General features: G+C 30.0%; 1 protein-coding gene across 1 annotated transcript; it reads right to left on the reverse strand.

Annotated features, from left to right (window-relative positions):
• Positions 1 to 1337: 1337 nt before the first annotated feature.
• On the reverse strand, positions 1338 to 23864 carry LOC108916741 (basigin). Its single transcript, XM_018723033.2, has 7 exons — positions 23594 to 23864; positions 11751 to 11856; positions 7856 to 8043; positions 5326 to 5430; positions 4837 to 5028; positions 4471 to 4606; positions 1338 to 1844 (listed from the first exon to the last, which is right to left on the reverse strand). The coding sequence occupies exons 1-7, from the start codon at positions 23655 to 23657 to the stop codon at positions 1793 to 1795; spliced, it is 843 nt and encodes a 280-aa protein (XP_018578549.1). The 5' UTR covers positions 23658 to 23864; the 3' UTR covers positions 1338 to 1792.
• Positions 23865 to 24361: the final 497 nt, after the last annotated feature.

The following is a 24361-nucleotide window of genomic DNA, read 5'->3' on the forward strand; positions in this document are numbered from 1 at the left end:
GCGCCTCAAATTCGACATGCGTTGCATGAATAGCCCTTTTATACCATTTATGAACAAATATATTTTTTTGAACATTTAAAGACATGGTTAATAACATGAATATTGTTATGCTCATACTTTTCCTTTAATAAAAAAATCACAAAAACGCTTTATTTTACCATTTTACAGTGGCACCCCTCAAATGTATGGTTGTGGAATAATACGATTTGTTATTAACTTACTGAAGGTTTATTGAAAACATGGTAGTAAATTTCACTGAGATCTCATGACATGACAAAAATGTATCACTTAAATCTCTTCTAAAAAAGCTTATTTTAAATTGGTGGTAATAACGGCTGTCGGCTTATACAACAGATTTTCAAAAATTTCAAGATATATTCTTGTTTATTCAACTGACCAACAATTTTTGTGCAAGCACCAATATTTTTTTTATCTATAATTGCAAATACTAATTAGAAGAATTTAACGTTTTAAGGTGGAAATTAAAATAAACAAACGAGAAGGAAAATAAAGCCATCAAAAAATAATTGAAACGTTCAATCCGGGCCCTTCTAACTCCCACCTTAAAAATGGAAACTTTACGTTATTATTTATATATCATTTAAATCTACATGATGACTTAAAAACAGTGCTTTTAAAAATGTTCTCTTTTAAGTAAAAATAAATTATTTCTCTCTATTTTTAAGTCATTTGTTATTTTAATATAAGTCTAATAGTATATATTTATATTTATGCGTAAGATTTCATATTAAAAATGGATAGCTATTTTATATTTTAAGAAGCAGATCAACCATAGCACTTTAATTTTATGGAAGCTGGCCAATCCAATCTTACTGTAAAGAAAACCTAACTACTTATTAAAGTCACCACCAACACGATTGTTTTGAATTATTATATGTGATTAGGAAATATTAATAATAGGTAAAATTATGTATTAGCTTTTACTCCCTTACAGATTGTAATCATTTGGCAGTGTCAATAAAAACGTACCTTGTCATTTTCTCATCAAAGAGACTAGACGCGAAAAGTTATTTCGTCGGTTCATTAAGCCTAAACGTAAAATTTGAGTTCTCACCCCTTAGATCGGACTGGAAGTTCTATGGTTGCTACTTTTTGGTCAAAAACTTATGAATGAGTCGATAGTAGTATGAATTCTGCACATGAACGGTGAAACAGAAGCGGCCTACTGTACGATATCTATTAGTACCGATTAGAAAAGACACAGAGTGCGACTTTTAACTGTGGAAAAATGAAAACTTAACAAAAGTAAGAATGATCTTTGGATATTTTTAAGCACTTTTATACCTTATCACAAAAAAATGAAAACTACGTAGATATAAAATAAAAACAGTCCACATATATAAACACAATTTATAACAATACAATTATATAAACAGGAGTGTATACATTTTTCTTAATTTTATTTATTTACAATGGTATGACAATGGTTTACGTTAAATACCAGCCGATTTAATTGCATAACAATAATTTTACATATCTACAGATTTAAGTCCTAAAAAACCGCAAAAATAAAAAAAGAGTTGGGAATACGAAAAATATGTGTTTAACTTACAATACGATAGGCTGTTATCTAAGGCAAATCAAGTCCGAGTGGGAAGGCTTCATAACAATTTAAATCTAACCTAACCGATAACTTGTATAATAGATCAAACATCCTCGGACAGTTGCTGAGTCAAATAGTCTCGACTACACATGACGAATTAAACTGTTAAGATTCTAATTATATCTGATGAATTTTTATGTACTGTTTTTATTTTTAACAAAGTCATATTCACTGCCTGTGCCTTAAGTTTGCCTCTTTTCCGTGATCGGGTGTGTTCTTTCTGGAAAAAAAAATAATTAAATACAATAAATATTAACCAAACACTTCATTAAATGAAGAGAATGAAGAGTAGCTATCAATTTATGGGAAATATACAGAGTTACTCTTAAGTACATTCCGGGCATAAAAGGGTTAACACCTTCGCTGCGGCAATTAACATACTGCTACCGAGTGCAGAGGCAGTATTATTAGGCGTAAGTTCATCAAGTCCAAATAATTCTTCAAATTGATACAGAAATTTTGAATTTACTGCCCCAGCAGATGGGAAATTTCTAAGCTTTTTTTGTGCTCAACTATATTTTCACAAAAAAATTCATATACATATTTATTTTTCCTTTGAAATACAATTAAAAATTAAATATATCGATTGAATCATGATCATGATCGCCACGGTAGCGCAGTCGGTCGAGAGTGCGGTGGCAGGCATTTCTCGGCTAGGCTTCCTACTAATGGGTGTTTGTCCTCGTTTTTTCAAGTGTAGCCCCCTTCCGCACAAGCCTTTGGCTTTTGGATTTGGGGGTTGTCTCATTTCTGTGGTGTGTTTTATGTTTTTTTAAAAAATCAGGAAAATAATATTTTTTGCCATTAGTTAAATTGACAGTCTAAGTTTTATTAATCCGAGTAAAGTATTTTCTGGGACTTCAACACTGTATCTCAAAAACTAGTGATTAACCGATACAGATACGAGGTTTGCTCAGAAACTAACCGAACATTATTTTTTTAAACTTTATTATTAATCTTATACATTATTGGTCCTTGTCTCCTCCCCTATTCATACACTCTTCCCAGTGGTGTTTTCATGTTGCGAAGCAGTCCTGAATAGATTCATTTGAAATGGCCTTTAAAGTCTGTGACAAATTTGCTTTGATGTCATCAATAAGAATATTAAAAACTGTCTTTTCAGCACTCATTTTTCTTTTAGAAATATGCACAATTCCATTAAAGTCGAAAAAAACAGTGAGCATCACTTTGACATTGGATCGAGACTGAAGTGCTTTCTTGGAGTGTGGAGATCCTTTGCCAACTCATTGTGACGATTGAACTTTTGTCATAACTCCAGCTTTTGTCTCCCATTATCGTCATTGGATTGTTCAAGGAGTTGCCGACAAACGTTCGCACAAGTTTCTTTCCTTTGGTCGGTCATCAAACGAGGAACAAAAGAGTGACCGCAAAAATCGCCCGTTTTTTCACAATTCCCGGAGAACTAAAGAAAATAGATAAAAATGTTTTTTTCTCAAATTACTCGTAAAAAATTATGAGCATAGTTTTTAGTTTTTTGAAAATTTTTAAAAATCACCCTATTTAGAGGTTGAAAAGACGCCCAAAATGAAGAATTGAATATTACCAATAAATATAAAAACTATTAGCATGTGAATTTTTCTATCGAATGATTCTTGATACAAAGAAAGATTTATTGTCATGACTAAAAGCTATGCTCATTTCAGATTTTTACGACAAGTAATTTGCGACCAAAAACATATTTTGTTTTTTTTAATTCTCTGTGAATTGTGAAAAAATGGGCGAAAATCACAGGTTTTTTGCGGTCACTCTTTTGCTGCAACTCGATGTGTTTTTAATTTTTTAGTCAAAATTTCATGGCATGTCCCAATTGATATGCATGATGAATTCAACCTCTATAGCAATTTATCTGAAAGTCAATCGGTGATTTGCATGCACCGGATCTTTGACTTTCACAACGTGAGAGTCATCAGTTGAAATCGAAGGCCTTGCTGGTCGAGGGTCATCTTCAATTTACTGATGACTGTTTTTAAATCATGAAAACTATTCGTAACATTGTGTACGATCCAGAACATCAGTTCCGTAAGCTTGTTTCAAAAGCTGAAAGGTTTCCATGAAAATTTTACCGTTTCACGCAAAATTTTACGTTGCATGACTGTTGCAAAAAATCGCCCATTTCAAAAATCGTCACTAACACTTAAACACTCCAACTAAATGAGATATCGACAATCCAAGAACATGTGTTACAAAACAGATTAGCGTGTAATTAAAAAAATTCGGTTATTTTTTGAAAAGACCTCGTATATAGTATCAATATTGGTGTTAATATTATACAGGATGTCCAAAAAATGCATAGCATTAGCTATGTTTCTAAAGCAATCCAAAACTGTATGAGCATTTCGATAAGTTTATATGTTCATATAAGGTTCAAATTTCACTGTTTCAAATCATCGCGTTCTCCACCAATCTTGTCCAAAGAATCTCGGAAGATCACAATGTGATCGAGACGAGTTTCCTCTTCCATAGAACTCATTTTTTTAACTACTAAAACAATACCTCAACTATTTAAAGAACGGACCGCGACTGCCTAATGCGTTTTCTCCTTTAGGAAGCGTTTTCAGGCACATGTTTATTAGAACTATTGTTTTTCATCATAGCATCTATCAATAATGGACTAATTATAGAATGCACATTGAATAGGCTAAAACCGATAGTCATACATTCTATCGCAAACTAGAATATTTGGAACATCCTGAAAATAATCATTTCCTTTATAATTGGAATATGTTTAAGGATTACTCTGTAATTTAAATTTTTTCTAATAAGTCACAAACTCGAATAAAAAAAATAGCCAACATATTTCAAGTATTTTTTTTGAAGGCACTTACTGGTCTGGACTTTGGTCAGTATCACTTTCTTCAAGTTCCGTTTTATTGCGTTTCTTCTCATAAATAACAATAATGGCACATAGGACTATTACTTCAGCACAAATTCCAAGGAAAGGCCAAAGGGCGGCATATTTACCTACAAAATAAAAAAATTACATGAAAACTATCCGGATCTTTTTTTCTATAACATGGATCTTAGGAGGCATTTTTTGAGATCCAATTTACACTCCAATGATAAATTTATATAGATATGTACCAAATGTACAATAACACTATAATCTAATTCCCCATTTTGTTAAATAAATCTCAATTAAAACTGACTTCAATTCAAAGTTATCTTTGTTGTATGTAAACTTAATTACACACCTTTTACTCTCACCCTACACGTATCTTGAACGGACTGACCAGTGGCGATGTCTTCTCCAATACAAGTTACCTCTCCCTTGTCATTGTCACTAATTTTCTCGATAATAAAAACTCCATTCCTTATAACCTTGCCTTCATGTGTGTAGTTTTCTAATATTACATTACTTCCGGATACAGAATAGGATTCATTTTCTGCCAATAAAAAAATATATTTAAAATACAATGCAACTAGCGAGTCCAGTTTTTGGGATCGGCAATCAGTACCAGTATTTAAGGATCAGTAACTTTGATTTCGGGATCCCGAGAATGATTCTCAATTCTAAAATTTAACTAAGAAAACAATAATAGGTACTCTTTGCTGCATAGTATTATTTAGGGATTTCTGAGACGTACCCTGAGATTGGACTCTCATTTGTAATTCTTACATTTTTTTTTTATATTCCTATATTGTATTTTTAGGACACAAGATTAAATTTCTGCAATACTTACTATACTTCCAGTACAACACTGGATCTCCTTTGACTTCACATTCTATTCTTAACCTTTCTTCTTCAACTACATTTACATCTGATGGAACTCTAACGGCCAGGGCTTCTATAAATAAAAAAATAAATATTTTAGTTATGCAGTTTAAAACACATGATGCATATTTAATAAATTTATTTTGGTTTCTCTCATTGCTTCTAATTTTCTTGAAGTACAATTTATGACATTATTCGTGTAAGTCAATTATTTAAAGTTATTTAATTTTTATCTGATATTTGATTACTGGTTACGGGCTAATGAATTATATAGTTATTGTCAAGTTAAAGAAATATGTATACAGGGTGTCCCAGAATAACGTGTACAACGCAAGACACAGATTCGTGGACTGAAAATAGGCAGATTTAGGCTAATTCACCTATATCCAAAATCGCTTCGTTTGACCGCTAGATGGCCTCAATGTTTGTGAAAATACTTTGAATTTTGTAAAAAGCTCGAATACGTATTAATCGATTTTGATTATTTTTGGGATGTGGACTTTTGCTTTCAATCTACGCATTTTGGTGTTATACAGAGTGTTTTTTGAAACTTACAACTCCTACAAAATTGATGTAGGTATGCTTATAATATTCGTTCATAATTTTTTCCTCTTTCGGGCAATAATGACAACTATTTTTTGTTTGATAGGTGATACCATTTGGAAGTTTTTGGGTCTCTTGTAGAATTTTGATTGAATGATCGGTTTGGATACAAAAAAATATTTTTTAAATGTCTACATTATCTTCGACTCATATTACAATACTTAATAAAGTGCTAGTAGGCTCTGATTTTGTAGGTTGACTGTAATTTCAGTTTGATCTTGTTTCGGAGAGTATTATTATTGACCCTGTTATTCTACCCAATAGACTGAATGGGGAATTTTATTTAGAATTTTTGCAAAACCCGAGTTATTGGAAGATGTGCCATTATTACTCAAAGCTAACATGTGGTTTATGCATGATGGCGCTCCACCACATTTCACTGTAAATGTCCGGCAGTATCTGAACTAAAGATTCTCTCGTCAATGGATCAGTAGAGGGGATAATTTCCTGTTAACTGGCCTGTACGTTCACCAGAGTTAACACCTTGCGACTATTATCTATGGGGCACTCTGAAAACAACAGTGCAGTATTCCACATCTAACACTGAACTGAGTTGTGGAGGCATATCCAGAATGCCATTAAATGTTTTAAAAAATAATCCTTAATACTGCAAAGGGTGTCCTATAACTTTCTTCGCCGAATTAACCTTTGTTGTAGAAACAACGATGATCATTTTGAACAGTTTTTATGAGTTGTACTAAATTTAATAACCTCGACTTTGTTACTTTTATATCCAGCAGATATTATTATATTTGATTTTTTTACAAATTATTTCAATAAAATTAGGCACGTTGTAAATAACTCTAATTCGTCGTATGTGTGTATAATGTAATATGTGGTATATTTTATTGTAGTAAACACTCATTAAGAATTGGCAGGTACAATGACTTAAAGATCAAACTGAAATTACAGTCAGTGGCACTTTGTTAAGTGTATTGTAATAGGAGTGGGAAGATAATGTAGACATTTAAAAAATATTTTTTTGTACCCAAACCGCTCATTTAATCATAATTCTATAAGAGGCCCAAAAACTTCCAAATGGTATCACCTATCAAATAAAAAATAGTTGTCATTATTGCCCGAAAGAGGAAAAAGTTATGAACGGATATTATCACCATACATCAATTTTGTAGGAGTTGCAAGTTTCAAAAAACACTATGTATAACACCAAAATGTGTAGACTGAAAGCAAAAGTCCACATCTCAAAAATAAACAAAATCGATTAATACATATTCGAGCTTTTTACAAAATTCAAAATATTTTCACAAACTTTGAGACCATCTAGCGGCCAAACGAAGCGATTTTGGATATAGGTCAATTAGCCTAAATCTGCCTATTCTCAGTCTACGAATCTGTGGTCTTCCGTTGTAACATTATTCTGGGACACCCTATACAATATTTCTACAAAAAGTACTGAAAATTTATAATAATTAAGCTGATTTTATTATTATTATTATTTTTTTTTAATTAAGTCAGTAGATAGAGAAAAGCCCGACATAAAATAGGAAAATCCCATTTTTAATTTTCATTTTAGTCTTAAATTAAAAATATTCATATAACTAACAACCCTTAAAATTTTTTGGGACACAATCCAAATAATTTTTTTTATATATGCCAGTCTTCAAGATGTACTTGCTGAACCAATTCAATGAAGCATTTGACAATCTATGGCCTGCTGCGTTTTTATTTTATAAGAAAAAGTTAGGAAGTCACTAGGGACTTAAAAGAATCCCTGCAACTTTGTTGCACGGAATAGAGCATGTTCTAATTCATGCAATTCAGTTGCCGCGACAGAATTGCATAGTCTGATAAGAAAAATTTCATGGATTCTATTGCGGCAACCAAATCCCTGCAACAAAAGTGCATTGTCTGATACAGGCTTAATACCTACATACCTGTAACTACAACTGTGAAATTAGCTCTAGCCTTTTCTTCAGTTCCTTGATATATTATACAACTATAATTTCCACTATCACTGCCAGTGCTTTTATCTACACTCAAGACATATTGTTCGGTACTGTTTGTTGGAACAGCCCTATTCTTCAAGCCACTTATGTCGGAAACTTTTTTTGAATCTTTAGACCTGAAAATTCAATTGAGTAACCAATTATTATTTTAAATAATTACCTGTCAAAAACAGTTTGTTAAAATGATAAGAATATAAAAAGTAATCAATCTTGTAGCTATTTACAACTACAATGGAGGGCCTATACATACTCAGTGAGTAACATTAGTGTATAAGGATAAACTAATAAAAGACCTAAACTAACATTTTCTAATTTAACCAATGTAATATGTAATATTTTCAATGTAACATATTTTTTTTTTATTATTTTATTTCTTTATGAAACTAGATATTTGTAGATATGAGCCTTTAAATTCTTCAGTATTAATTATTAACACAATTAAAAATTGAATTTGTTTATTTATTTTCAGTGCACATTGGCAAAAATAATAAATCCAAAAGGTACAACTATAAATTAAATAATTTTCATATCGACGATAAATTTGATAGTTCACCACTCGGTTTACCATAACTATACAAAAATCAAGACAAAAATGATGAAATATAAATAAACAATCTTCTATGTCAGCTAAGCATTGTTCAATTAATTTCATATTTAGTAGTAGTATACAGTGTGACCTATCTGTAAAACCATAGGAATCATTATCTCATTTATACTTTTTTTTATTGAACATGAATCATGGCTGAAATCTTAAACCATTATCGTATTTGACTCAAATCGTTTTATACAAAATAAAATGTATGAGACTAAACACCCTGACTATTCCAACCCACAATCCAAATAAAAGTGACAGTCATGTACAACAGAGTACAGAAGAATAATTAATCATTAAATATTTTATTACATTTTGGTTTATGAGAAACATAAACACTTTAAAAGTTTTATATTGAGCCATAAATTCCTACAAATATCTTGTTTCTTTGATTTTTATACCCAACTAACTAACAACTACATCGTAAAATAGGGATGAGCCAGTACAAGTCTCTAAACATTTTCAATGATGAAAATAATTGAATTGCACCCAATAGAAAAACTATAAAAACTTCTGTTGTTTTTGACAATTTTTTTTGATAATTATTTAGAAAAGGATTATGTGTAATTTCACTCCACCTACGTCAGCAAAATAATAAAGCCGAATAACATTTATCTATAGATAAAATACGAAATTTACGAGAAAAACAATAATAAATGTTTGAAAATTTTTCTTTATAATCTTTAATGTCACATGAACTACCAATTAAATTAATTAAATGCATTTATCCAGTTTTCAAAATATTCAGTGAATTGAATTTTTAGTTCCATATATGAGAACAGAAACCATCCCCTAAAAACACACAGGTGCCATGCTGTATTATCAAAATATGATCATTTTAATTTTAACCAGTTGTCATTTTTACGTTCTTTTTATTAAAAAAAATATGATTTTCTAATTCGTGACAAAGTGTTTTAAACACAGTATATAATAGTGATAGGACATAAACAAAAGAATAGTTCTCTATTATCTGTGGGTAAATTAGATTTTATCGAGTATTTCATGCTGACAAAAAATTTTGAAAACGAACCCATACATTATAAAATACGAAGGTGATGCTGTTCAAAACACACTGTATTCTTCTGCACTTCTATGCTATAAAGAGGTAAAAACTAAGTAGATAGTTTTAGTATTTTAAATGCATGGGTTGCTGAAACTTTAAAAAGGTGTTGATGAAAACAAAAATAAATGCATGCAAACAATATAAAAAATACAACAACGGTACTGTTGAAATTATATATTAAGGGGGTAGTAGATGTTGAGACAATAAACTGTACGGTTATAATCAATTTAATTAATTTTTAATTTTGGGTAAATTAATTATTCAAACTACCCTATAAGAAATAAAATAAATAAATTTGTAAATGTATAACTATTTCATAAGGAACAAGTAAAATATATACAGGGTGTCAGGATAGGTCATGTCAAAAATGTACAGGGGAGCTCAAAATAGTTGTAGTACTTCATAAAAAATTTTTTCCTACTGGGCTTCGTTGTGAGTTATTCGCCTTCAAAGAAAGAAGTTTGAAAACAAATTTCAATTACTTATAACTTGTAAGTCGTTACCATGACAACAATGAAATTTGGGAAATTAAAGTAACTCATGGTAATGTTATTTTCTAAGTAAACTGATATTCAATGTGCCTGGATTATACAGGAGCAGAGGAAATTATCCGTTTAAATTCATACATCTTTGACAATGTTGCCAAATTTGACATTTTTCTTTCATAGTTCGTTTCCTTTCTCACTTTGTTAAAAAAAAGTATACCGTATACCAGCCGATGTCTTGTACAGTTTTTGGGAAAATCGAATTTTATTAACAATATACATTTATTGTATCAAAAATGTGATACTAACATTTTTGTAAAAATCTTGACTTCTAAAGAATTAAAAGAAAAAAGTAAGATGTTCAATATGTGCACCCTGAACTTCAATGCATTTTCTGAAATTGCTCAAACACCTTTGGTGTACTTAACATAACATGTGGTGATCATGTCTAATGATGTCGACGTATGTAATTATGCGATTTAATAATTCTTCCCTACTATTTATAAAAGTTTGATAAACAAGACTTTTAAGATAGCCCCAAAGAAAAAAATCGAGAGGATTAAGATCGGGAGACCGAGGCAGACACGGAAAAGTAGGTATTTAAATAAGTCCTTATTGCCCCACTAAAATGGGGTGGTGCACCATCGGGCATAAGCCACACGTTATTTCAAATATTTAAAGGGATTCCAATAACAGGTTAAGATGTTCTTGCAGTAAATGTAGGTGTTTATCACCATTTAAAGCGTCATCAATGATACGTGGTCCCACTAAGTAGTTTCCAATTATTCCCATCCATACATTAATGATACATTTTTGTTAGTGTTTTGTTTGAATAATAGCATGAGGGTTTTCGTCACTTCAAATATGCAAATTCTATTTGGAAAGCGGTTGGCGTAAATCCGAACAGCTTCAGGAGCATTACATTCTGCAAGTTCATACATTAGATGAATATCTGCAAATTCTTCGTAGCTAAATCACACCTCCATGATATTGAATCAACAAATGGTGTCAAAATGATTTAATGACAAATATCTAACTGCTAATTATATATACTTGTTGACAGTCATCTCAATTTTCAAGATTTTTGCAAAAATGTTAATATCGCATTTTTGATACATGTATGTTGTTAATAAAATTCGATTTTCTCAAAAACGGTATAACTTTTTTTTAGCAAGATGAGAGAGAAATCGAACTATGAAAAAATGCCAAATTTGGCAATGCCGTCAAAAATGTATAAATTTAAATGAATTCAATTCGTCTGCTCCTATATAATCCAGGCATATCGAATATCAGTTTAAACTTGGAAATGAACATTATCATGAGTTACTTTAATTGCCCAAATTTCATTGTTGTCATGGTAACGACTTAGAAGTTATAATTGGAATTTGTTTTCATACTTCTTTCTTTGGAGGCGAATAACTCCACAACGAAGCCCGGTAGTAAAATTTTTTTTATGACATACTACAACTATTTTGACCTCCCCTGTATACCCCTTCATTTTTGACATGACCTTTCCGGACATCCTATATAATAAAATTACTACGAAATTAGAAAGTTTTGTGAATGAATTAAAAAAATTACTTTATGTAAAGCACCACAAGGATCCTTATATGAGAAATTATTAATTAAATATATATCAAATATTTAATATTTATTAAAAATTTGCAAAAAATTAGCACTCACCATTCAACCCTCACTTGCTGGTTACCAATGTTCGACACATTACACGTTAAATTGAATTTTGACTTTTCCTGAACATGTACCTGCGGCTGATGTGGTACAACTTCAACTGAAACAAAAACAAATTTTTTTATTTATAATTTTGTAGTTATATGTTTAAATTTTTTAATTAACAATTCAAGTTAGCGGTTTTATATTTATTTTTCTACAGGATATCCCAAAATAAGCCTGCAATATTTTACTAGCATGTTCCAAAATTTTTAAATCAATTTACCCCCGAACGGTACAACCAATTAAGAAGATCAATGAAAACATTTTTACCATAAAATTATCTAAAACTTCTAATTTTTTATCAAACGTTCGCAAAAGTTACAACAAAATTTAGCCACAACCTCTTTCTCCAGCTTAGGATGCCGATGACTAAAAATTAGAAATTATGTTTTAGCCATTAAATTCAGAACCTAATAGTAATAATACTCGTTTCCAAATTTTACTGTTTTACCTTGAATGGTTCCAGAGATATCTAAATATGTAACTGTAAAAAAATTGCTTTCAGGAGATCACTTTTAAATGGCTGTAAGTTGTAACTCCTTTAGAAGACATTTCTCCATCCATGTTCACATAAATCTTTCTTATTTTTAGCAGCAGAATGCGCTTGTACATAAAATATTGCAGGCTAATTTCGAGACATCCTGTACTACTTTGAAGAAGCAATGGTTTGGTTGGTTAGAATATAATCAGACATACATTATAAAGGTATACCAAACATGTCAAGCGTTGACTTGCTTCTAATGCTATAAAAATAGTATGTATGTTAGACCTGGACATATTTCGATATAAAAATAACTTCAGTAGTACTATTTTTGGATACACCAAATTTCTACATAATTAGCAACAAAATTAATCTAAGTCATAAAAGCTCTTCTCCAATATTTATTACATATTAGTATTGTGAATGTTCATTACTAACTAATATTAGTAGAGCTTGGGATGTTTTATGATACAATGTATAGTTTTCACTTTTCATGGAGCCGCCACCTTTATATTTGAAATTTTAAATTAAAACATTTTGACATTTTAGTAAGAAATAATTAGGTAGGTACCTACAAAGCAATATAATCAATTTGATTTGAGTCATAGGTGCCCGGTTTTAAATTTAAAAAATAAGTGGATTTTCATCTGAAAATAGTAATAGGTATATTCTAATTTAGTATTGTTATAAATCCCACTGCACCAATTTGTATAAAGATCTTTAAAAGTATTCAACATAATGTATGGGTACCCAAAGATTTATTTAATTTTTTTAATTTAGCATAAGCATTAATTTAAAAATTATCAAGGGTATTCAAACTTTTTCTTTTATTTTCTGTGCTAAATTAAGTTCTCTAATTTTCAAGAAAATATTTTCACCTAGCTGTAAACCGGCTGCTAATATTTTTGCAGTTATTAAAAATTTTCACATCAAATAATACATAACAAAAGAAGAAAAAACATCACAGCACAAATAATTATCTTATTGTTGTTATGTATTTTTTTTGTTGAGAATGTTTTCAATAAATATGCTAAATTTTTATCAGCTAGGTCAGATAAAAAAAATTACCTAGGAATTTTATAAAAAATTAAAAGCAAAAGGAAACACGGTTTTGAAATTAGAACATAGGATTAATCTTTAGATAAAAAAAACGCTAATATAATTTATTAAGAAAGTCCTCCCTCTTTAATTTTAGAACCTGACTTCTATGCCTATAATAAAATTTAGATATATTGCTATATAATATAAAATTGCTTTGTAGGTAATAAGTACGAGCTAAAATGTGAACACGTTTCAATATCAAAAATATTTTTTTTTTTTGCAAATATTCAAGGAGAAAAATATAAGACCATTTAAAATATTAATTGTTGACTACTTAAATACAAAATAGAAAAGCCTAACATGGGCATAGAAAAACGGAATCTTTTCTGCAATTCCGAGAAGGCTAATAAAGTAAAGATTTATTTTTTTTAATTATACAGATGTGTATGAATAAAGTTAATTTGTTTCTTTAATCTAGTACGTGTAATTTCTATTTTTTGAAAGAGCAAAATTCCTAGCTACGCCCATGGCTGCAATAATATTCACTGGCACCAATTTTATTCAGCCGGAAAATATTCTGTTCATTTCCACAAACAGGAAATGTAAACGAATTATTAGATAAGCGGTTTTTGCAAAAATAACAATTCCACAAACTATTATTCATAGGGAGTCCTATAATAATTGTTAAGTTATACATATATTTCCTTATTGAGATATACTAAAATGTAACTGAATGAAAATAAGTAGGTAATTACATTTGTGTAACATCACTGGTATTATTGTTATTAAAATTCTCTTCAATCAATGATGTAACGACAACAAACTAAAACAAAAGACAGAAAAATGTCATTTATAACAATAATTGACTATGTGAATGTGCAGCGACAAATTTTCTTGTCAGAATAAACAAACAAAAAAAAAGCCTAAAATTAAGTTCACAGTTTTTGATCAATACTCAAGAATCACTGAAGATAAAAAATTTCAAGCTCAGCACAGAGCAAGTCCATCACAGTAGCTACCTATCTGAACAAAATTAGGACGGGTTCTTGGCATTTCAAGTGTTATATTTTGTTAATGTGTAATTCGTTTTATTTATTTTATATTTGTAACACCATGTTTCATAAATTGCATCACTTTAACTGAACTACTTGTGGTGTGACATTACCATCTTCGAAACCCTATAATCAATAAATAAAGAGTTCGTGCTAAATGTTTAACAAATCTGAATCCAACATGATTATAAATTATTTCGTTGTTATAAAAGTTAGAGTGAAACAATGTAGAAATCTCTCATATTTACTGAATCACTGAATAATTTTTTAATAGTAAATTTTTATTACAGTGTAGCTAGTTATTTTATTACATTATCAAAAAGTAACCAAATGAATGTTTGTGCCTTTCTACGCTAATCCCAAAAATAATTTAATTCAGCACCCTGTAACTTTTACACCGTTACTATTGGTGATAGAGGCAAACTTGCCAGATTTTTTAGTTTTAACTTCCTCTGTTTTTTTTGCACTTACCGTGGTATCACCCTTCTAATGTAGTATAAGCAATGAGGGATGTCCGTTTCAAAGGGATCTCAGGTTTTCATATTTAAAACTAAATTTTAACTATGTTTTATTTTAGTAAATTGTAATTGAATTGGTGCCAATAACATCTGCAAAGCTTAAAACACAATATCGTGAAGCGAAGTTCATTAATATTATGTTATTTAAAATTACGATACAGCAATTTCTAGTTTTTATGGGTACTCAGTGTGAGCTTATTAATAACAAAATCAATTGAAAAAAGAGTATGTAATAAAATATATCAGTCAAATAATTCACGATGCCGTCTCGGATGCCGTATAATCCGGATCATTTTATTAACATGAAAATGAGGATTTCGTTATAATTGACGTCATTTTTAATCTATACTTATTACTTATTTAGACTAAATGAACTACGTATTAAGATATACAATTGTTGGTGTTACTTAAAAATTATATTTATTATACATTCATTGTGCCGTAAGTTTATTATTTTAATACTTAACGTGTCATTTTTATTTGAGAACATTCGTTATAAATGAAATATTAAAACATAAGTCAATATTTTCTTTACTCTTTATAAATGAAATGGGGTTCCTCAGTTTACTATCGAATAAATTCAGCTTCACATTTTTTTTTATAAACAGAAATATTCGTTGAATATATTCACGGAACTAAGAAAATGATTTTCATCCGTGCTGAATGAAGCAAAAATGAGAAAATATATTTAATATTGAATGAAACTTGATAGAAAACATTGAGTTTCACATAATGAAATTGACATACGACTTTTCCCGAAATACGCTATATCTGACTTTCTACAGGGTAGGAAAGTACCGATGGTCTATCTGAAGTTACGTGAGAGCGATAAAGTAAGCCATAGAAATCCATGCGATAGAGAAGGATGGCTATAATGAAGGCGTATCATAGTCACCGCCCGTTTCGCCCTTGCACAAATAAGATCCACTTCTTATTTGTGGAAGGGCGAAATGGGCGTTGACTATTAGACGCCTTCATTATAGCCATCCTTGTCTATCACATGGATTTCTATGGCTTACTTTATCGCTCTCGCGTAACTTCTGATAGACCATCGGTACTTTCCTACACTGTATATAGGGTGTCTGCGGAAGGTTCGGAAATCGCGAAACTGGAGATACTGGTAGCTAACTTTTCGCAGACACCCTGTATACATATAATTTATTATCTTTCGTAGCACTTATATCATAATTTTGGGAATCTAATCTGTATGAACTACATTATTTACTAGTCAAGATATATTTATACGTACATCAATTAGTCGTATCTCATCCGATCAAAGCAAGTTAAATATTTAGATTAGAAATAGAAAACTGTATACAATTAATGTAAAGAAAATAGATGGGAGCGTGCATTGCAAACCCCAGTTTCTATCATCCAGGTTTTTACATTCAGAGCATAATGGGAATTGTTTTATATGAGTCGATAGCTGCTATTCAGAACATCAACGAGGCGTCTAGACTGGTGTAAACGAGATCTAAAAATCTATTTTATTCATGAGAATGTAATTTTTACATTTTCGATTTACACTCACCCGAGGTGCAGCCCGCTTTTGTTTATTTAGAAAAGCGTTGTATAACGGAAACATTTATAGAAAGGTACTAAATACTCGCACATTACACTTAAAAGCTTAGATCCAGTTTATTATGTTAACTCTGGAACGACGAGGATTAATTTTAAATTGAGACACCTATACTTTTATTTCGGTTTAAGGATTTTCTATTTACGTCTTGCTTTGTATTTCTCGAGGTATTTCCTTTGTCGGTTCATTGTGTTAAACCTGATTTTTTTCACATCACCAAAAGCAGATTTATTAATATTAAAATTGATTTTAGGGATTTTATTTTGAAGAGCGATTTGTGGGTAAGAATTTTCCCTTCCAAGAGGTCTTTATGTTGATCCATCAAATATGACGTGATGCATAAAAATGGACGAATACTGGATAGGGTATAAAGTCAATTATTTTAACGCTTCTCTACGTGAAACGAATTTGGGAGTAAAATGACGTTTTCTTGGAAGCCATATTAATCTTATTGCCTTACATTATCATATTTGAAATCTCAAAATATTTTTGGTAACATCTTCAATGTATGAAAATGCGGAATATTTATTATTGATGGTTAATTTCGTTTTGTACCGTTTCAAAAGGTCTAAAAAATGCAATGTTGTAATAATATTAGTAAACAAAATATCCCTCTTATTTCTCCCTTTCGCAATTGTAATATGAATGATTAACCCAGCCGCCCAGTGCGGCTGTGTTTGTGCCGCGTTTGCCCGCGCGCTCATTCTTCAGTTTTTCAGATATTTCAATGCCGAGTTGCTGCGTCATCGACCGAATCTGGTACATACTGCCAATCTCTTGGTTCTCAATTGAAATCGGAAAGACTATACTTTTGACACTACATAAATTAAAAAATACATAAAAACATATTTCAAGGTAATGTTTTGAATTAGTTGCTATAATGGTTTGGTCACGGTTTCGATTTATCTGGAAGCTACTCTTAATATATATAATTTTTTAATGAAAAGGTACTACTAGCTGTCAAAAGTTTTGAAGAACAATTAAATTAATTTTTCCATTTTTAAAAGCAGCCGAATAAATTCATATAACAGCAGTGTGAGCAAGAAATGTAAATGAGGGCTTATTTTGAAAAATTGCATGACGATGACGCACTTCGTACTATTTACCTTAAGGTACTTTACTATCTAATTTCTACATACTTATGTTATAGTAGTTTCGTGCATATGTGTACTGGTACCTACCTAATTGGCGGCTAAAATGACGCATTGTCTGTTTGAGATATTTATCACTTTATCAGTAATCTCTCCTAAATCCATTAAAGCAAATCCGATTAAATTAAAATTAGTTAAAAATAATGTTTCTCATGGCCAATAATAATACTTTAAATTAAAGATAATAGTGCTAAACAACTGACTTTTACATTATTTGTACAATAACTTTAATTTGTACATGCTAAAATGTATTATTAGAGTATTTAATGCATTATTCAAATTATCTGCATATAGGGATTTTTGTGATTTTGTCAGATGTAAGGTCCGCCAAATTATAATAAACTTACGGAATTTGGTAACAAATAATATGCCTAAGAGACATTCGACTAATTGTTCTTCGTTTTGAAGTTATCGACCAAAAACTGAAAATATTGATGTTTTCATTTTTTGTCGAAAACGAAAAGAGGTGAACTTTTTATACTCTAATGTTGTTGGGACACCTGTGGAGAATTAAAATTAAAAAATTGGCGCTTAACGCAAAGGAATTACGTTATTTAATTTTTCTTTGTTATGAACGCCATATTGAATTTTCATATTTTAGATTCAGCTCATTTTCCTACAAAATATTCAACTACTCAAAATCAAATCAAAACTTGATGGTTCAGGTAAATTTTCATTGTCATCATAGTTCAGAAAACTAAAATCGCAATTTTTACATAATGAAAAATCAGATAACTATCCTATAATTGATCTGTTCATGTGAAAATTGTGATTTTAGTTCTCTAACTTTTGATATAAATGATATTTAACTGTTAGAATTCTGTTTGGGGTAATAATATCTGTTTTATGTTTTGTTTTTTTTTTTGTAGGAAGGTACTTTTGGTAATAGTGAATAATTTGGTATTTCCGCAAAAACAAAAAGCAAACCATATCATAGTTACTAGGTAATTAGAAAATTAGCCGACTTAAAAAATGTGAAAATCCAACATTAACTATAATATAACTTTCATGTGGAATGCCTTTTTTAGAATGGACATTTACTATATTAGTTTCGATAACCGCCCCTTCATTTTGCAACTGTGCACCCGATCTTCATTGGTTAGATAAAATAAGTTGTACTGTACATATTTTATTCCACGACAAAAAAGTGTCTTGATTTGTTGAATTTTTGAATTTAAAAAATCCACTTTATGTTTTTGTGTAAAAAATAAAAGCCATAATTAAAATTTTCACTTTTTGGTCGATAACTTCCAAACGAAAAAAGCTCGGAAAAAAGATAAGTCAAATTTCTCTTCAGCATGAAATTTGTCAGCATATTCTGCAATTTTGTCGAGATCCCCATAGTATGGTCCGAAAAAACTGGTGCCTTATAGATAGGCACAAAATAAGAAATTACTTACGATTAACTAGTTAGTTGGTTTCTTTGTTTCAGGAATACAACAGAAATAGAACATTGAATAAATATGTACTCGTATGAACCAAGTGAGGTAAATACATTATCTAACGTTAAATATTTTAATCTAAAATTAAACATCTTAATACAAAAATAAATACCTTAAATATCTTTATTAACCATCATAAATATTTTACTGTTATTGTAGGATCTATAATGTATTAGCCTCGGTATTAGCTTCATTAATTTTTTAATGTCGGTACTTTTTTCCGCTTTTCGTTCGGCTTTTTGAAATTACATATAGTGGTAGGTACCTCGGTATTGTTTTGGATATATCAGTTATATTTTTGACGTATTTTTCTTTTTTTTGCGTTTGAAGTTTATACAGCACCCGTACGATGTTTATCGAGATATAATTTAAATAAAACATTTTTCTTTGCTACCTTGTTTCCATATCATTTCAATCGGGTGTTTTTCTACTTTAGGTATCGAATGCGGTTATTCCAAGAAAATGACGCAGAGGTCTTGTTGGAATTCTATCTTAACAAATATTCGTACGGACTACATTATGACAGCGCTTTTGGAAACAATAATTATGAAATATTAGCTAAAAGTTTCATTGAGTGGCGATATTTAGTATCTCATCTCAGTGTGAACAAACGTGTCCATAAATTTTGATATGTGATTATGAAACAATCATGTAAACTGATAAGATAAACAAATTATATATATCTTTGGAAATCGTCAAACAAAACGATACAAAATTGATACGCGTGGATATGATCTAACACAAACGGATTTGAAAATATGATTTCAATATTAAATGTTATAAAACATAACAGATTGGATTTAAAGGGCGGGGGGCTTCGGTAAGATCTGGCAATATGAATTTTAGCGCTTTTTTAGGATTTAGATTCAAACCAAAAAGTGTTTAGTTTTAGAAATTTTATATCGGCAAGTTGCTGATAGCTGATTTTTTTTAGAAAAAGGGCCTGCGTAGAGCTTGTAATTATCCGGCCCTGACATTTCAGATTATATACATATTCTGGAATATTTTTTTAATAGAAAGTTTAGTTAATTTCATGTACATTTTTTATAAGAATAATTAAATTTCAAAAGTCTTTTGAAAGCTTATATTTGCTGTTTACATTTCAAAAATGCATATAATTTAGACAAAAGATATACAAGAACCTTACCTTAGACAACGAAATTCATATATTCTATTATTTACGCGATAATTTTGAACAATAGGTAGGTACAAGTATCGATAAATGCTTATTACATTAGCAGAATAATTATCAGCATCTTGAAAATTTATTTCACGTGGAAGTATTTCTGTTTGCAAATGCGTAATCCAATATTTCTATTAATATAACACTGAAAATTAAATGTTAGTTTTAGTTATTATTAAAATTATAGTAATCAAGAACACAAATGTATTGCGGAATCATTAGAAATAATTATGTTTTTGACAAATTAACCTGGTTTTGAAGATTTTGACTTTAAAGTTCTGATTAATGAAGATTTAGAAAATATAATTTTTGCAAGTACTGAATACATTTTTTCCGAGATTTTTTCTTTTTTGAATAAACTTGCATTCGTACAAATTTTCTAAAAATTATGGATAATATTCATTATATTTATTAATATTATATTCAACTGAAAATTTGGCGTTTGGCATGATTAAATATATTTTATACTGCTTATGTTTTAATTAAAGCAATTTTTTTTTCACGTGGACTAGGACTCAGCCAGGAAGTAACGCGATCAATCGGTGTCAGATCTAAGAAACCCCTTAGAAAGATCTATTTCATGACAGACCTGGAGACATGACCTGTTTGTGCCTTAAAAAAAGACGGAATCAGGAAATGTGGGAAATGTTTTCGAAGAAATCACGATTTTTCCGCAACAAAGAAAACCCGGAGAAATGACATGTTAATCCGGAGCCCGAAGATGTACCATCAAAACCCGAAGATTCCGGGCTACACCCTATATAGGAGTAATAAAAGCATTATCTGTATGTGAGGGCGTCGATCGCAATACCCCCTGAACTCTGACGGTCTATAAACGTCAAAATTTCATCATAACTATCTGATAAAATAACGATTAATAAATAAAAAAGATACAAGGCTGATCAGTTCGTATATTTACAGAACATCCTGTATAATGTTTCATTTCAAAATATGTATAAATGCGTTAATCATACGTATGATGAATCATTTACTACTTTGAGTGACGTTTCAATAAATAAGTAGATAGAGAAGTAGATACAACAATGAAGAAGTTTAATAATAACTATCGGTGTGAGTGATGCTTACTTAAAATAATACCGAGAACAGATATAATTACATATATACAATTTTTTAATATACATGAAATTACAAAATACTGCAATGTCTGAGCATTGGAAAATTCATAGTCATTTATTACTGATGATATCATGGTGAGAGAAAGAAATTGAGTCACACAAGAACATGACAAAAAGGTATCGATTGGACGAAAAGTTTTCCCCATTACAAAATATTTAAATGTTCTCTAAAATCTACGAATATTTTATACATTTATATATTACAGATGTGCCAATTACTTTTTAAATTTTCAAATCTTATTTACCTACATTGTATTTTTATAAAAGATAATTACTTTACGACACTTGGCTTTATTACCTCATTTACGCAAATTCATAAAATGTTACTCTAGAAATTTTAATTCCATTTATAACATTAATTTGCATATTGCGACATTTCTAAGTAATTATTTCAACATACGCTAATTAAAAATATTAATCGCCTACAAAGATTATCTTAAAAAGTACAATATGAGTGCAGATATCTAATGTAGACCTTATAAGCATTAAAATATTTCCTTTTCCAGGGAATATGTTTTGCTTGAACTGAATATTATTAATAAATTAATGTGTGCAATATAATAATAATAATAACAGCTTATTTTCCTTGGCGTTATTATATGTATAGAAATTAGGAATAGTCAAATAAATCTTACAACCTAGGGAAAAATGCCAGTATAAAATAACACTGTTCAATTAAAAACTGCTTTAAAGCACCTATAAATAAATATTCACGTTTAATTAGTTTTAATTTGCCAGGCAATATGTTGTACATTTTGAGTCCTAAACAATCTGGAGAGTTTATTTTATTCTAGCAAATGAGACAATCTCTACTGTTGTAAATATTTATTTTTTAATTCATCCATATATTGTTTTATATAAAATATCTATTAATTGATTGCTTCAAAAGTAATTCATTTTGGGAAATCATACGCTCAATTTTCTTCAGTTCTTGGACATAAGATTAGGAGGAGAACCAAGGGACGAGTAATAAAATTTTTAGTAGAGCCGAGAAATGAGGGTGATTATTATTTAATGATAAAAACTGTGAAATCCTTAAAGTACATTACTAATTAATTTTCTGAAAAAGTCAACCAAACTTGTCAGAATAGGCAATAAAACATTTTAAATTTTCAAATATGTTTTCATACATGTCTTCTTTTGCAGTGACGTTATCTAGAAGGTTTAACAAGGGTAATAATTTTGAGAAAACCAAGCTATTATTGTACACATTCAGAAAGACTTCAATGGCGTATTTTTCTCTAGTACCTAATTAGTAGTATATTTTAGCTGAGTTCTAATCATCTAATTAACTAGGTAGGAGGTAGGATATTTTCTTCAATATTGTATTTTAATAAATGTCTTGTCTTGAATAATATAAAACTTCATTAGAAATAATAACCTACAACTGCTTTGATAAATGTATATAAATACCTATTATACCTATTTACTCACAATCTAGAACTTATTAAGATAACAATACAATTTTGTTGCTTAAAGCAATAGTAGTGTACTGAATGTTGTGTTACATGTTATCAATTTAACAAGGAAATTCATAATTAAACCATCCAAATAATTAACAAAATAGGTCTATATAAATTAGTACAATTAAAAATATTTTCATAACACTAAAAAATTTAAACATTTGTAATAAAAAAAATCTGAAAGGGCAACCCCTAGAAACTTTTTTAAAGAATAATATGATGACAATCAAACTATGTATGCTGAGCTGAACATTGAGCAGATGTTTGTAAAATCTAGAAATAACTAGCTTTGGTTAGGTGGAACAAGGCAACAAAGCACATAAAATTTTGTTAGGAACCTATATTTTAATAGTTGAAGTTGATAATCAACAAACCCGAACTATTCCTTAATCTATTAAAAAACATTAATTGTAGGAGGGACCGAAGACAAAAAAGTGATAACCTAAAATAGAACAAGTATAAGGTAGCTTATCAACTCTTTAAATTTATTATTTCTACATTATTTGATGAAAAACAGCACAACAAAACTAATGGTTTTTCTGTTAAACTAGGTAGGTATGTGTAATACTTTAGGTACCTACGAAAAATGTCAGTGTCAAAAAGTTAAATGTACCGCTAGCAGCGAGATAAGTTTAGCTTACAAGTGTATCGATTCGTTTGAATTAATTTGGGATGATTTTGGTTTTCCGAATATCAGTTCGTATTCATGTGCGTAAACAATTTTTTTTTAATCTGAAAATAGCACTTACCCGAATAAACGATGTTGATAAAAAATATAAAATTTAAGGTAATACACAACACTAAATTTTTCATTTTATAAATTGTTTTTTTTTTGGCTTATATTCTGTACTATAACATTAACAACGAGGTGGGTATGACACGGGACACACACAACACGCACACTATCTTTGTCGGCTTAGCATTTAATTCACTGAAAAACGACAATATAAAATGGCGAATGGCGATAATCAGCCAAAGACAGTCACGAGCTGGTAGTTTACGTAATCTCCGACAGTCGTGTGGCGTCACTGTCATGCGCACGTACAATTGGGTATGTAGCTAGATTTGAATTTTCGGTTTCTTCCTTTCCTGATCTTTTTTTTATCTTTTCAGACTTGATGTAACTGATCTCATCTGATCGTGTGACATTAATAGGCGTAAAATTATTCAAAAATTATTAGATATATCTAATAATATTTCATTACAGTTATATAATAATTTACATAGTTATCTTTACAATTTACAAATATGTAGGTATCTACCATCAGTGGCGGACCTACTAATAATACTACCATTAAGTAAAAGGAAGCAGTGCAGGGGAGCTTCGCTAATAGGGGGCTCGGAGCATACTATTAACACTACTCCACATTAATAATTTAATGCTTTTAATTAATCTGTAACAAAAACAAACTAAAAACTTTTCAATAAGGAGTGTAGAAAGACCGAAATCATGAATTGACCACAAAAAACTAGGCCGACACAAAAATCCGACGTAAAGTATTTGTACAAGTTTAGAA

The sequence above is a fragment of the Anoplophora glabripennis genome, unplaced genomic scaffold (assembly GCF_000390285.2).
Source record: "Anoplophora glabripennis isolate ALB-LARVAE unplaced genomic scaffold, Agla_2.0 scaffold1669, whole genome shotgun sequence".
Classification (NCBI taxonomy): domain Eukaryota; kingdom Metazoa; phylum Arthropoda; class Insecta; order Coleoptera; family Cerambycidae; genus Anoplophora; species Anoplophora glabripennis.